At 55.3% G+C, this 15,915-nt stretch overlaps 2 protein-coding genes across 17 annotated transcripts in view; one reads left to right on the top strand and one right to left on the bottom strand.

Annotated features, from left to right (window-relative positions):
* The window catches only part of MED8 (mediator complex subunit 8), a 230,870-nt gene that overhangs the window by 61,150 nt on the left and 153,805 nt on the right, over window positions 1-15,915 (top strand). The gene's annotated exons all lie outside the window — the stretch shown is intronic.
* PTPRF (protein tyrosine phosphatase receptor type F) overlaps window positions 1-15,915 on the bottom strand; it is a 92,987-nt gene that overhangs the window by 70,139 nt on the left and 6,933 nt on the right. For 14 of the 16 annotated variants that reach the window (XM_050797293.1, XM_050797325.1, XM_050797389.1 and 11 more), the window contains exons 2-3: window positions 15,464-15,543; window positions 8,622-8,757 (exon numbers count right to left, since the gene is read on the bottom strand). In XM_050797293.1, coding sequence (XP_050653250.1) covers window positions 8,622-8,712 — 91 coding nt within the window. In that variant the 5' untranslated portion in view covers window positions 8,713-8,757; window positions 15,464-15,543. Of the gene's footprint in view, window positions 1-8,621; window positions 8,758-15,463; window positions 15,544-15,915 lie in introns of those variants that run through there. The other 2 variants (XM_050797297.1, XM_050797419.1) reach the window with 2 other exon arrangements.

The raw sequence follows: 15,915 nt of genomic DNA, 5'->3' as shown, positions 1-15,915 counted from the left end.
ATGGAGACACCAAGTCACCACGGCACAGTCACTACAGGAATGGCCAGTGAGGCAGGTGGCAGTCATGGGAGCAGAGAGAAAGACCTACAAAGAAAACACGGCCACCTCATCTTTATGCAGCACTTAGTACGTGCCAGGCACTGTTCAGAGAGCTTAACATTTTTTAACTCTGTTAAGCATATGAGGTGGGTGCTATAACTGTTATCTGTTTCTAGAGGCCCAGAGAGGTTAAGGGATTTGTCCAATATGACACAGCTGGTAAGTGGTAGAGCTAAGATCCGAATCCAGGTGTTCGGAGTCTGGAGTTCACACTACCACTGCACCCTTCCGTTGCCCTCCCCACATCAATTCCAAGCTCCAGGAAAAAGGCGTGCTGGAGAGCTTCTGGGAAGAGCTCCAGCTCTCCCAGAGAGTTGTCCCTCCCCCTGCTCTCCATCTCAGTGATGGCACCACCATCCACCCCGGGGCTCCAGCCAGGAACCGTGACTCCTCCCTCTCTCCCAGCCCCCACATACCAGCAGCAGTCCCCAAGGCCTAGACAGTCCAGTTCCTAAGTATCTCTGGATGTCTTCCCAGGTGAATGCTTTCCTGTAAATCTGCCTCTCCCATCCCTCCCCCACTGACTTGGTTACTGCCTTCTGACAGTCTCCTCAAGGTGTCCACAGGGAGGCAGACGGAGGAAAAGAAAGGTGGGGGCTCGGCCGGGCGCGGTGGCTCACGCCTGTAATCCCAGCACTTTGGGAGGCCGAGGCGGGCGGATCACGAGGTCAGGAGATCGAGACCATCCTGGCAAACACGGTGAAACCCCGTCTCTACTGAAAACACGAAAAAATTAGCCGGGCGTGGTGGCGGGCACCTGTAGTCCCAGCTTCTAGGGAGGCTGAGGCAGGAGAATGGTGTTAACCCGGGAGGCGGCGGAGCTTGCAGTGAGCAGAGATCGCGCCACTGCACTCCAGCCTGGGTGACAGAACGAGACTCAAAAAAAAAAAAAAGAAAGGTGGGGCCTCAGACATGGCACTGCCACACCCTCATCACCTCAGTACACATACCAGGGCCAACCTGCAGCCCCTATCTCTAAGAATTCCACCACCTAGGGTCATGAACCCAGAGAAGCCCAACCCATTTGCTACAATCTTGTAGCAGTAACTCGTTAATCTTGACAGCTGATCCGTTTCCTATTAATCAGGCCAATGAACAGCTCCAAAAAGGGCTAGTGCCGTGAGAAATGACCTTTTAGACCACCTGTTCGGTCCCCAGGAGCCCAGGCCCAGCCTGGCACCTGGCACAGAAACGTGTGCAATGATCACAATCCTTTGCCAAGCACCCACTCTGCACCAGGTTCTTTATCTTTAGTCCTTCATTGCTATTATCCCCAGTTTACAGGCTCAGAGTCGTCAAGTCACTTGTCCAAGGTCACATGCCAATGAGGGGCACATCTGGGACCTGAATCCAGGCATGTTTGACTGTAAAACACCTGGTACGAAACAGTTCACACAAGACTGTCAGGGACCTTGACAAGAACAGAGTCAGTGGAGTGGTGGGTGGGGGGCCAAAGCCAGACCAAAGATGGCCAAAGAATGACTGGGAGGTGATGAGGGAGAGAGAGAAGTACAGGTGACTATACAGCCGGCAGCTGGAAAGGATGAGGGGGGAAGGGAGGTTTGTGAATTTTTGTTTTTCTTTTTTTCTTGAAGACAGATATGAAAGGCAATGTTTAAATACTGATGGGAGCCAGCAGAGATGGAGAAGGTGTTGATCCAGCAGAGAAGGGTCAGCAGATGGGGCAGAGTCTCCAAGGAGGAGAGGGTCTATGGGAGCGAGGGTAGGGAGTAGCAGCTGCAGGTACCAGCAGGGAAGGAACTTTTCAGAACTCCAGGGGCCAGGGGCTCTGGGGGTTTTATGTAATTATTATGAAAGTCACTCACCATCTCTGAGCCTCTGTTTTCCCATCTCCAAAACAGCGACACAGGATTCTGTCATAGATGGAATGTCTGTAAACTGCTTTACATGATGGGCCTTCCATGAGTGAGGCCATCATTCGTATCAACATTATCAGTCTCACAGCAATCCCATAAGGTAGGTAGCATTATTATCCCCATTTAAGAGGTGGGGAAATAGAGGCTCAGAGGGTGAAATGACTGGCAAGTCAGAGGGATGCAGGCGTGGAGCCAGGCTTTGATCCAGCCTTCTCACTCCTAAGCTCGCCTATGGCCTTCCCTGGAGGGAGACCTTGGGACTGACTATGTTCTTAGAGTGCCTAGGGCAGGCTTGGGCAGCTAGCTCAGCGAGGCTGTAGCGGCTAGAAAGACAAGGAGACACCACAGAAGGTCCAGAACCCCCCAGCGTGCCTTGCCCTTCCCCTGAATGCCATATGAATGAGGCGCCAGGCTCTCCCAACTGCAGATGTCTGCAAAGTTGGCCCCTGTTGCTCCTTCCAGACAGGTGCTTTCAGACACGACTCTCCTGCTCAGGCTCCACTGGGGGTGTCTCCTGTCCCCCACCCCCATACCGCGCACTCTTCCCCCACACTTGAAGCCCTCCACAGAGCAGCTCAGGGTTCTCCATCTGCGCTGCCACACCCTAGTCCAGATACCACCTTCCCTTGACTGGCACCCCATTGGCCTAACACGCAGGAGGCCCTGCCTCCAGGCTTGCCCCATGCCTCCCGTCTGTTCTCTACTTAGTGTCCACAGTGAGCTGACAGACTCCCCAGACACCCAGCCCCATCAGAACCCTCCAAAGGCCCCCGAATCACTCTCAAAACAAAACACCTATTATGGCAGACAAAGCCGCCGGGTCTGACCGAGCTGCTCTTCCCAGAGCCCCAGCTTTGACTCCTCTAAAGAAGCAATGTCATGTTCCCTGCAGCCACAGGGCCTTTGCATAAGCTGCTGCTTCTGCCAACCTCCACTGTACCCTCTAACTTCCATTCATCCTTCTGCTCTCCATTTGAATATCACTGCCTTCTCCAGTCCCCCTGCCCCCAACCCATGTGCTCAGTTCCTGGTTTGAAATTCGAGGGTAACTCCCTTGCCTCCCACAGCACTGCTCCTAGCTTATTACCTACTTGCTGAGCTTATAACTTTCACTCACGGTTTATTAGGCACACGTGTGAGGCTATTACTTTTCCACATTTTTGGTGTTTGATTAATGGCTGCTTCCCCTCCTAGAACATAACCCTGGGCAGGGCAGAGAGCAACTGGTTTCCTGTCCCAGTGTATGACCCAGTTCCTGGCACCCAGGGGTGGAGAATGAAAGAAGGACCGAACTGAGAAACTGAGGAGGATGAGGACTGCGGCCCCTGCTGCACCACGGGAGAGAAACCCGGGGAAAAAGTGCCCCTCCAGCTCCTGCCGGGACCTGCAGCGGCAGAAACCGGGCGCTGGAACCTGCTGAACCGGAATGGCCGGGCGAGTGGGCCTGGGGGCGGGGCGGGGCGGGGCCGGGCGGGGCCTCAGCTCCAAACAAAGAAGCAGAGAGGAGACGCCGGGGAGGAGAGCCAGGTGTGGGTCACCGGCGGCCTGGAAGGAGGAGGGCCCGAGAGCCGTGGGAGGCTGGGCTGTGCCCAAGGCCTGGGGCTATCGAGGAGGCAGAACAACTCCCCTCCCTTGGAGGCTGGAGAGGAGCCTGCACCCTGCCCGCCTACCCAACAGACTCGGCCAGGCTGGCCCAGTGCAGCCCGGGGGACCAGACAGGCAGGCCCCGCCCCTCGACCAGGCCTCGCCCTCCGCTTCCCTCCAATCCACCTCCACCCGCAGGACACAGCACCGGAGACAAGGCGTTGCCCCTTTCGTTCAGCAGAGAATCTTCGGGGAACTCAGATCTAACCACACCTCTCCTCAGCTACCAACGGGCCTGACGTTCCTCTCTCCACTCCCCTCTGAAATGTGGTCCTCCCAAGCTCTCAGGCTCACCTTTCTTTAGTCTTTTTTTTTTTTTTTTTTTTTTGAGAGGGGGGCCTCACTTTGTCACCTAGGTTGGAGTGCAGTGGCACAATCAGCTCACTGTAACCTCCGCCTCCATCTCCTGGGCTCAAGCGATCCTCCCACCTCAGCCTCCCGAGTAGCTGGGACCACAGGTGCACACCACCATGCCTGGCTAATTTTTTGTATTTTTGGTACAGACAGGGTTTCACCACGTTGCCCAGGCTGGTCTCAAACTCCTGAGCTCTGGCGATTCACCTGCCTTGGCCTCCCAAAGTGTTGGGATTACCGGCGTGAGCCACCACACCCGGCTTCTTTACTTTTTCAACAAGTATTTTTTGATCACCTACTATAGTATAGGCCCAGCACTGTGCAGAGCACACAGCTTGGACCCACCACCCAGGCTACCCTGACAGGCCAGGTCCTCGGGCTCCTCCCTGCCTTTGAGCGTGCCCAGCCCAGCCCCTCTCTCATGTCCCACCTGACCAAGCTGCTGCAGGAGCCTGCTCTGTGTCCCATGGCCTGAGGCGCCCGGGGCTTCCCATCCCAGCACTGACCAGATCCCACAGTGTCAGGTCCCCAGGCAGGCAGCAAACCAAGCTACTTGGACTACTCTGCCCAGTGCCTGACCCACAGCTGGTGTTCAGGGAGATCTGAACACAACTTCTGAGACTGGGTCAACAGGGTGCCACCAGAACACACCAGGAGGGCCTTTCTGCCAGTTACCCACTGCCACCTGGCCTGACACCCCACGAGAGCATGCCCCCTCCCCAACACACACAGCCGCAGAGCCCTTTCAGCTCAGCTCCCGGGGTATGCACGGCAACATTCTCGGGCCACCAAACCCATGCAGGGTAGGAGGAAGTGGCCTAAGAAAGGAATAAGTGGAACTGGCTGGAAGAGGGCGGCTGCAACCACCTCCCAGGGAGGTTGTAGGGGTCCAGCCCCAGGGACAGTCAAACTGGGCCACCATCAAGGCTCTTCTATAGACTGACTGACTGCTATTTTGTGCCTTTCCCATGGAGTACACATACACACGTACACAAAGGGAACACGGAGGCAGGGCTGTGAGGGCCAGTGAGGGCAGGGCAGGGAGCTTCTGGAGAGGCAGATCTCCCCGGCTCTGAGCAGCTTAGGCGGGGACTCAGTGAGCTCCTCTGACTGCTCCTGGTGCCCCCTGGAGCCCACTCAGAGACAAGCCTGGTTCCCAGGGACACAGCAAGAGCCGCAGGTCACGGCCTCAGATAAGGGGAATACATACTAGGTTCCAGGCACCTCGTCCACGTGACCTCAGTTAACCTTTCCAGGTAGGCGTGATTATCCGCATTGTGCAATAGGGAAACAGGCCGAGAGAGAGAAAGCAGTGGAAACTGTGGGAAGTCCCACAGGGAGCAGAGTCTAGACAGGCCACCCATAGAACAAGGGGGAGAGCATGACGACAGACGACAGACCCTGTGTGCTCCACAGGCTCTGGGGAGGAGGGAAATGACACAACAGACACACTCCCAGCTCCTCAGCCTCTGCCCACCTCTGTCTACCCACCCACCACCCACCACCCACCCCTCCAGCCAGCACGCATCCTGCTCTGGGATTCTGGGTAAATGGGCCATACCCAGGGTCTCACTCCCACCTGGTCCCAGGACCCCACCTCTGTCCCATGCCGTCAGGTTCTCACTGTGGCTCTCCCATGAGTTCCACAGAGAAGCCCAGCCACATTCCTGCTTCTTCCCCTAAACCCCACCTCATTATGCAATATGCCCCCATTAGCAAATGTCCACTCACCCTTCAGGGCTCCCCTCTTCCAGGAAGCCTCCCAACTCCCCTCCCAAGATGCTTCTGCCATGGCCTGTGTCACTGCACCCACCCAGCACACCCTGTGGTCACTGCTCACAAGCCTGTGCCTCCACACTACAGGTCCTGCCTAAAGGCAGGCACGCGACACGCACTTGAGATCAGCAAAAAACTCTGCCCTGGCTCAGGACACCTCTGGCCCCACAACCTCCCCTCCCGAGAAGCCACGAAGCCCGGCTGGGGAAGCTGCGCTGTGGCAGATCCTACCCCAATGTGTGCCCAAATCTCCACTGGAGCTGCGTGTGCGGCACTGACGCTGGGGCCTCTGGGCTAACTCTTGGCAGCTGCTTCTCCACCCGCTTCCCTCCACTCCCCTCAGAGGCCAGGGCCCCCATTCATTTGTCTCGTTAAGAGGCCTATTGAAACACATTTGTCCGCTCCGCGCTTCACTGCCCCAGCCATCAATTCTCTGGGGGGCCTACCCTACCTTCTGCAGTGGCCCTGTCCATGCATGGCCACTTGCCCCTGGCTAGTAGTTGCCCAAGCTCAGCCCGAGACCGGCCTCAGTGCAGGGAGAGATCCAAAAGTGTGTGCAGTGTAAGACAGGCCCGGAGGACAGACCCTGGCTCCTGGGGCTCAGTCACCATGACCCTGAGCCCGGGCTCCTGCCCCATGGCTCTCTGCCTGGGAGAAGGCCTGAGTCCCCCGAACTCCCTACCTGGATAAGGCAGGATTTCAGCTTCTTCAGCTGCTTTCTACCTTCAAGACCTGGTCTTTGGGCTTTGGTTCCTAAGGAACCAGCACGGAGGTGCTTGACTTTGCTTTAAAAACTGTTCCGCCTTGCCCCTACCAATTCCTACTGGGAACTGGTGAGCCACTAAAAGAAGTCAGCATGGTGGGTGAGTGGGGTGGGTAGGGGGACAGCAAGGGACGAGGTGGATAGAAGCTTGATAATGCAGGGCCTAGAGAAGGGTTACAACCCTGGGGGCCTGGGGGCAGGAGGGACTGAAGGATTCTAAACTGAAGAGTGACATGACTCTACCTTTGGAATGCAGAATGGATTAGGAAGGAAAAGACTGGAGGCAGGGAAATCGTCAGGAGGCTGCTGCATGCAAAAGCCCAAGAGCCGAGGGTGGCTTGAATGAAGGCGGGAGAGAGAGAAGTGGATGCATTCCAAAGATATTCAGAAGGTAGAAGCAACGGAGCTTGGTGATGGATTAGATGTGGGATATCACGGAGGGAGGAGGTTGGGAGGAGGCCCAGGTTCTGACTTGGGTGACCAGGTGGGTGGTAATGCCTTTCACAGGAGAGAACGTGGGAAGACAGCAGGCTAGGGGATGAGAGTGAGGGGTACAGGTTGGAGCGCGTTGGGTCTGAGGCAGTAGGAGGGCAGCTCTTCTCCCAGAATGTGTTATCTGTTGAAGCCCAGCTGGGCCATCCTTCCCCTGCCCTAGAGCTCCTGTCTGAAGGCCCTCAGAGTGCCTGGGGTTGGGTCAGCGGGGAGGGCAAGGACAGTACTTCAGTGTCCAAGAGCTGCTGACCACACCTGGACAAGCCTTCACCTTCCTGCCAACCACAGGGGTCACACCTGATAGGGCTTTCTACTCCAACCTGCCCCTGCAGGTTCCAGGCAAGCCTGGAGATACCCTGCCCCACTTCCCCATGTGATTCCCCACCTGTCTTGTTCCTTGCTCTCATCTCTCCAGCCCTCTCTTTGGTACCTGGTGCTCCCATGACCCTTCGCCCCACCCCTTGGGAATGCCTGCCCCTTCTCCTTTCCCTTCTATCTCCACCCAGGACCCAGCACCTAAGGACAAAGGGCGGGACTACGCCAGTCCCACCCACTCCAGAATGTTTCTGAATAATTAATGAGCCATTAGAAGAAAGAGCCCCGGTGGGGCAAGGGGAGAGATCTGTGCCCAGAGATACGGAGGCGGAGGTGGGAGGGGGAGCCCTATGGCCTGGTGACCCATGGGCTGACCCCAGGGTTGGCCCTGGATCACCCCTGGGCTCTGGACAGGCTGGGAACGGCCCCTTCCCCCAGGGACCTTGGCTCCGACCTCGCCCCTCCCCCTCAGCTTGCAGATTGGCTAAATCTGCCCTGTGCCCCGCCTCCCACCAGTAACCAAGCAGTGGTAACCATGGTGACAGGGCGGGCTGCGGCCAGTCTCATAGTGCCAGGCAGGGGGAAGGGCAGCAGGAAAGGGACCAAAGTTCGGAGTTGGATCTGGATGGGGACAATTCCACCCCCTTCTAACACAAACACACACACAGGGGCGTTGCTCAGCTTCCTGCCGGCCAAACACAATCCTTCCCCCATTTCCAGGGCTGAGGAGCTGGGGTAGGGGGGATGCTCCTTTGCCTAGAAGGTCCCCATGAAAAGAGAAGGAGGGGCTCAGATCTGGATATTTGGATCCTGAAGGTCCGGCGTAGGGGAAGAGCTATGGGTAGCTCCTGCTTTTGACCCTCCTTGGGCCTATGGACACACCTGGCATCCTGGGCATGCATCCATACACATGCCCTGTGTGCCACCCCCCGATTCCCATGCCGACCCCTGGCTGTAGCTCACACTGTGCCTTCAGCACAGATCTGCAACAGGGGACACAGCACATGCACAGGCACATCACACAGTGACCACATGAATCCAGGACAGGTCTCACCCTGGCCCCATAAGACAGGGTCACGATTCGACTGCCCCACTCTGGTGCCTAAAGATGCTCCTAAGTACCCAGGTATTCCTTAGAAAGAGGCTCTCCAAGCAGTGGGGGCTCTCTAGGACAGAAGGTCTAAAGGGTTTCTGGCCATCCTGTCTCTCCTAGTAGCTGGTCTGTCCCCATCCCAGAGTCCTGCTGGGAAGGATGCCACCTTTCAACCTGGGAGATCTGCACCTTGAGGATTCAGACTTACTGTCACCATGGGCGCCTGCCACCAAACCAAGCATCACCAGTGCAGGCACAAGGGGCACCATCGTCCTCCCTGGGGCTGGCTCGGGGGCCATCCAGGGCTCTAGCTCCACAGCCAGCCACAGCCCAGGACAATCAACCTGTAATGGAGAGAAGGGCAGAGCTAGTTAGCTGGTATTTACTGGTATCCCTAATGGCCACCCTTGTCGCTTCCTGACCCCCACTGACCGACTGACCATGCAGAGCCTCGTTCAACAGACCCCCCCACCACTTGGGCTGTGCAATGACCACCTAGACCTCTGACCCCAGTGACCACCCAAGTTCCTCACTGGTTCCCCAGCACCCATAAGGACAGCCCAATAGTCACAGTGGAGGGAGAAAGAGTGCAGGAGGCCTTCAGGCCATTCTCTAAACCTGAGTAGGGGGTACAGGGAGTGGGTGACATCAGAGAATGTACAGTGTGTTCCATTCCAGACCTTGAGCTTCTAACTCACCCCCATAAGAGGACAGAGAAACAGGGTCAGAGAGACACTTAGGTGGGACAGAAGACAGAGAGACAAGACAGACAAGGAGCAGTGAAGGGCTAAGCAGACTGACTCTGGAGTCTCCCTGGGATAATTCTGTTGCCCCTCCTCTCCCCAGCAGGGAGGGAGAAGGTGGGAGGCCAGACTCCACAAGCACGCTGAGCACAGGCCCCAGAACACAGGCTTGTTAGCAGAAGACGAGCTCCAGGTATCAGAGGCTTCCAGCCAAAGCCACAACCCATCAGTGCTCGCCAGGACGTGCTCTTGACAAGCTGCTGCTGCCCTGCCTGGCCACCTTCGTCCTACCCAATTCCCATGGCACCTTCCCACTTCACAGAGAAACCACAGGGAGGCCTTAGTGGCCAGGAATGGGGGTGCTAGACCCTAGAATTCAAACCCCACATCTCTTCTGCCCTTGCCCCAGAAGCCCAGAGCCGAACAAGTGTAGGGAGGATGGGGTGTGAGCCTCACGCTCCGATGTTTGAGACAGGAAGCTATGCACAAAAAGACTGAGTAGCCTCTGGGACTGGCTGAATGCCTCTAGGCCTTTACTCCCAAAGCTCCTGGCCTGGAGTGCCCCCAGGCACACCTGGGTGAAGCCTCTAGTGTGGCCGCACTGTACATGGGAGATACGCTGCTATCGCTCTCTGGCCCCAGGGAGAGTGAGCTCCCCAGGGTCTCTCTCCCATACCCCTCACGGGGGGCACCAGGAGATGTATGGAAGTGCCCACAAGCTCTGATCACACCACGCTCTGGGCAGAGGGATGAGACGTGGTCAATCCCTCATGAATGCTGTGAAGACACAACAGAGCAGAGCGCATGACGACGGACACGCCCTGGGGCCCCGCAGTGATACCCATGGACTTCGGTCAGGGAGTTGTGATCAGACCCAGGTCCCCGCTGACCCACAATGGTAAGAGAATTTTCAAGGTGACAGGGCAGGTAAACAGGAAGGGGCAGGGCTCAAAGGTGCTCCGGTCCTTTCTGAAATTTGAACCCTTGTCTTAACTGAGATAATCAAAGGTCATGAGGTCAGGGAGCAGCAGTTGAGCAAAGGTGTTGGACAAAGCAGGTGGGACTGCAAAGTGGGATGGGGCCAAACCCAAAGGAAAAGGGGTGGGAGTTGTCCCCTGTCCCAGGATCTCACCAAAAATCTGAGACAGGAGCTGAACAACAAAGTAAGAACATTGAAGGGGCATGATGGGTGTCTATTTACACCAAGCTGGAGGGGGGGATCTGCTCCATGATCCCAGAGCTCAGGCGGCTGAGACCACAATGACGCCTGCAAGGCCACACTGGGATGGGGGTCACACATCACTAAGGCCCTGCCTGAGCTTGCGCTATGGTGCCACATGCAGCCAACAATGGAGCACCTTCCCAGCGGCCATCAAGTGGTGGATTATGAGTGGCTCTTCCTCCCTGGGCCTGTGGACACATCTGGTATCCTATGCCAGGCCAGGTCATCATGGGGGTATGGGCCTCTGATGGACCATCCTGGAGCCCCTGATTGAGATACATGAGTTTATAACTCAATAGTTGTGTTGCACCAAAGGACAGGGTACAGCGGCCTTGTACCGGCATCACGGGTATAACACTACAATAGTCACAGATGTTAACTCCCAGGAACAAGCATTCCAAGCATGTAACCCCTGCCAGGCAGGCTTCATAGGGACATAGGCCCCCAGCACGAGCATATCTCCCTGCTCTGAAAATAAAATGCACAGTACAGTCATCACAGGATACAGCTCCCCAGTACAATGAGCAGAGGCTTAATCCCCTGTAGCCGCCTTGGTGCAGTAATCATAGCAGTGTAACTCCCAGGTGCAGACATCATGGAGGTTTAACCATGTGGTCTAGACATCACGTGGGTGGACCCAGAGGGTACAGTGCAGCTGCCTGATAAGGACATTACAGGGGTGCAACTCCCCATACATCATCACAGAGATGTAACGTGCTGTTACAGACATCACGGTGGGGGCAGAGTTCCCAGGAGAGCCATCGTGGGGGTAAACTCCCAGAATAGACACCCATGTGGTACAAGCTTGGATGAGAGTCTGGCCATGGGTGTTAAGAGAACTTGGGCCTCAGGTAACCCTACCCCCAACCTGGGGCCTCCAGGAACCCCGTGTCTCTGGGTTGGGGTGCTCAGGACACTTTGTTCAGATCCAGAAAGTAGAAGAGAGAGCTTCTTCCAGTGGTCCATGATGGACACAAGGACACAGATGCCCAGGGAGATGGGGAAACACAAGGGACACACACAAACACATTCTCAGGCAACTACTCGGGCAACCACACAGCTGTACGAGCCAGGGTCTCTCCCTCACCAGCTCCTGGTAAAAGCAAACTGCCTCCCGCCCCGGACTCCGGGCACAGAGCCTGCCCTGGTGTCAGGCGGTTCAGGCCACTCCCAGCTCCAGGGCCTCCCTCATCAGAGCAGAGCAGCCCTGGATCCCCAGGCCTGGCCTAAAGTCTAGACCTTGGCCCTACACCAGCCCCCAGAGTCCCAGGGTCACCTGCGGGGAGAAGGTGGGAAAGGAACAGGGGGCAGGGCTGCTGCTAGCCTGAATGCGGTTGCAAGGCTGAGCACCTTGTGAATCCATGCAACGGTCTTCACAGCAGAGCACCCACTTCACCAGCATGGCTGGGTGAGCCTGGGCTTTCAACAACCAAGATAAAAACAAGGCCGGGGCACTTGGGCACTCAAGCTCGTCTCTGAATTGCACTGTGGACCATCCGTTCTGCCAAGCTGACATACTTGGGCAGGAACACAATTACATACGGTATGATATTATAGAATATAATTGGACACAATTTTTCCACATTCAGAATGGTTTTAATATATCCTTTTCCTTTGCTACGTCAGTGTAAAGCTGCCAACTGCCCTTTCTTGGGAAGAACTGTCCTTTATTCTCAAATTTTGTCCTTGGTGTTAAAATGTTCTTTCCTGTATGAAACGATGGGGATAGCAGGTAACAGTTGTTTTTTTATAATGCCTTTACTTAGCAAAATAAAAAATTGCCAACCCCATATCTGGCTCTTGAGTACTTTTGGAAATTGTATTGGTTCGTGAAACCAAAGAGCCTGGGAATCACTGCTTTGAGGGAAAAGGAAGAAGCAGGCACTAGAGCAAGCCATAGCATTCGCGTATGAACGTCACAGAAGGTTCATGTTACAAAACACAGAAGCCATGTCACCTCCATGCAGCCCACCCTAAGCACCCTGCCAGCCTCTGTGGGGGCCCGAGGGACCATGTGACACCAATGATGGGGGGTTCCCTGGCTGGAGAACAGCTGGGATCACTCCTGAGTCCTCGCCATAAATATGCAAACACAGATTGATTTGTTTCCTTGGGCAAGCATTATTATTCACAAATATTAATTAGTCTCCAGATACCACCTGTTTCTGCAGCCTCCCCCACCTTACCTCCCCAGGCCAGGACCCTGGGGCCCAGAAATGGACATGAGCAGAAGGAGGGGTATCCAGGGCCCCACAGAGCAGACGGCCAAGAGGAAAGGCCAGCGCTTGGGCAACGGGAAGGAAAGCGCCTGTCGGCAGGGCGAGCTCTGAGCTGTTCATCTTCTAACCAGCGGGCAGCTAACCGAGCCCTTTTGTCATGTCCTGGACAGTTCACCGCGTGGCACTGCAGCAGCGGCCGCGGAGGCGGAAACAGGCCTTGTTAGACTTGGGAAGGGAAAACCAACATGTTTCCAACTCTCACCAAAGCAACCACTGGATTATGACAGGAATAAATCACAGTCTCAGCCAGGACCCCTGACCTAGGGAAGGAGGGGCCTGTGGGGAAGAGGGCGAGGCCGCCTTCCCTCCTCCAGCCAGTTGGCTGGAATCTGTGAGCGGAGCCAGGAACAGCCCTCCCTCCCACGGCTGGTATTGGGGCTCCCACCAGCTGGACTGAGTCCCACCCTGTTGCAGCTCTTAGTTTTTCCATCTCACTGAGGAGTGGAGGGGAAAATTAGGAGGAGTGTCACAGACTCCGAGGTGGCAGAGGGTCAGCAGGAGACTAGCTCTGGGGGCAAACAGCCACAGGGGACCAGCAGAGGTATCTTCCTGCAGTTGTAATCCCTAAGCCTCCAGGCCCCTTCCTCTGGGGCTGGGGTCCTTCTTGGATTACTGTTCCCCAACTTTGCTGCCTCCAAGCCTCTGTACTTGCTGTTCTGTCTACTGGGAAAAAATGACCTTCTCCTGCCCCAGCACTCCTCACCCCTCAGAACTCTGCTCAAGTGGCCCATCACTGTCCGTCTTCCCCACTGACCCGCCCCAGTTTTCCACGTTTGTACAGCATAGTGAAAGCAGCAAGAGGCTATAGACCAGAGGTTCTCAATTCAGGATAATTTTGCTCCCATGGGACATTACACAACGACTGGAGACATTTTTGATTGTCGAGACTGGGGAAAGCGGGGAGATGCTACTGGCATCTGGTGGGAAGAAATCAGGGATGCTGCTAGACACCCTACAATAACAAGCCCCACCCCCACAATAAGGGGTTATCTGATCCAAAATATCAACAGTGCTGAGGCTGAGAAACCCCAACACAGACAACAAGATCCTTTGCCAATTGAGTCTAGAGCCTGACCTGGCCCCTGCCCCAGAACCCAATCCCCTGGGCACCCTGGGCCTTGTACCCACGGAAGCTCCAAGCTGGCTTAATTCCTGTACTAGCTGGCACCTGGCCTCGGGACCTCAGAGTACCTTCCCCTGTACCCCCATATCAGCCCTACCCAGCTTCCAGAAGTCAGGCCCTATAGCACACCGCATCTTCACCCCATCAGACATGCCATCAGCTAGTGGCCTCCCCAGAGGACAGAGGGCTCTACCTTCAGGTACCTCTTCTGGCAAGACTGGACTTCAAGGTAGGTCAGACCATCATCTGAGGATGGAGAGGCGAAGAGACACATGATGTCTCTACACCCACCCTCCCCATCTGACCTTTCCAGCCTGTGACATAGCCCCTCTTGCTGCACTCTCTACATAACCCCAGTGCCCATCTCACCAAGCATAGGGCCTGAACTCCAGCAGACACCCAAGACACACACATTTCCTTCCCCTACCCTGGCCAGACCCATCTCTTCCACAGCCTTGTTAGTTCAGCCACCCGTCCGGATGTTCAGTGGGCAGGGTGATGAACAAGACAGTCAGAGGCTCTGCCTTCAGGGAGCTTACAGAGAATGAACAGACCCACTGAGTTCTTGGCTCAGGATGGCCCAACCAGAACTCATCTGCCCCAATCCCACTCCTCCTCCAGGGTGTCCAGTCTTGGGGACAGCCCCACCATCTGCTCAGTCACCAAGCCCGCAAACCCTCCTTAAATGCTCCCTTGTCCTCATCCCACACATCTAACCCATCAATAAGTTTGAATCTGCCCTGCCTCCATCCTCACTGCCACTATGTTAGTAAGACCTCATCACTTCCTGCCTCTTTGGTGGGCTTCCTGCCTTCAATCACTCCCTTCCAACCTGGCCTGCACACAGACCAATGCCACCTTTCAACACATAAAAATGCAAATCTGCACTTTTGTTTGCCACTTTATTCCAGAGCAGGCACTCAGATAGTGTTCCATGAATGAATGAACAGATGGGCAATGGACAGATGAATGCATGGATATTACTTCTCTGCTTAAGAACCTTCAATGCTGCTGTATAGCCCTCAGAAAAAAGTCTAACGTCTTTAGCCTGACATCCAAGGCCCATGATGCTGACTCTAAACCAACTCGCCAACTTCATTCCCTACAACTCCAGCCCACCCATTCTGTGCTTCTAACAGAGAGGAGGACAAGGGGACCTCAAAGAGATGCAGAGGACATGCCCAGATCCTGCAGGCACCATGCTCTTTCTACCACAACCTACAGTTGATGGGAACAGTCTTTTCTACAGAAACGTGGTGAATGGAGAAGCAGAAGATAGATCCTGGTCTAAGTCCCAGGACATCACCAGAAGCCTATTTCACACCTACAGTAGCTGACGAGCTGTATGTCATTCCCCATCCACCTCTATCATCCACTCCAGCCAGAAACTCAGGCACCATCCGTGACACCTCCCCTCCCTCATGCTCCGCATTCAATCCTTCACCATGTCCTGTCTACTCCACCTTCCTAAATAGCACTCACATCCCTTCTCTCCACTTCTGTCACTGCCTCCCTGGTCTATGCCTCCACATCTCTCACCAGTGCTCACTGGATCATGTCATGCCCCCTGCTGACACCCCCTATATAGTTCCACTAACCCTGCACCAAAGTCTAAGCTGCTCAGCCTGGCCCACAGGACCCCTATGCACTCCTGCTCCTGGCCACTTCTTGGGGCACACTCACCAGGTCTTTGCTTCTTCACCCCAGTCACTCTTGCTGGATACTCAGCACCAAGGGCAGGGCACCAGGGCCTCCGCTCCTTTCTGGACAGAAAGGAAAGCATATGAAAAAACATCAAGAATTTCATCACAGCAGCATATGTATTGACACAGAAAGACATTAAAAATTTGCTGTTTATGCAGGAAAAAAAGCAGGTTATGGAAATGTTCATGTAGAACCATCCCCATCTGGTAAAAATGCCCATCTTTTCCCTTCACTCCCTCGCTCATTCATTTTGATACTCCCTGAGCACTTACTATGTGCTAGGCATCTTTGCAGGCACTAGCCATATAGTTGTGAGCAACACAGACCAAGTCCCTGACCTCAGCAATAGACTTTGTGGCCCAGCTCCTCAGCATGACCGCGGAGCCAAGCAAAGTCAGCCCGTCCCACCTCTGCGGCCCTACCTGCCCATG

Source organism: Macaca thibetana, chromosome 1, assembly GCF_024542745.1.
Source record: "Macaca thibetana thibetana isolate TM-01 chromosome 1, ASM2454274v1, whole genome shotgun sequence".
Lineage (NCBI taxonomy): Eukaryota > Metazoa > Chordata > Mammalia > Primates > Cercopithecidae > Macaca > Macaca thibetana.
The sequence above is the reverse complement of the archived record's forward strand: the minus strand, read 5'-3'. Positions and strand labels throughout refer to the sequence as shown.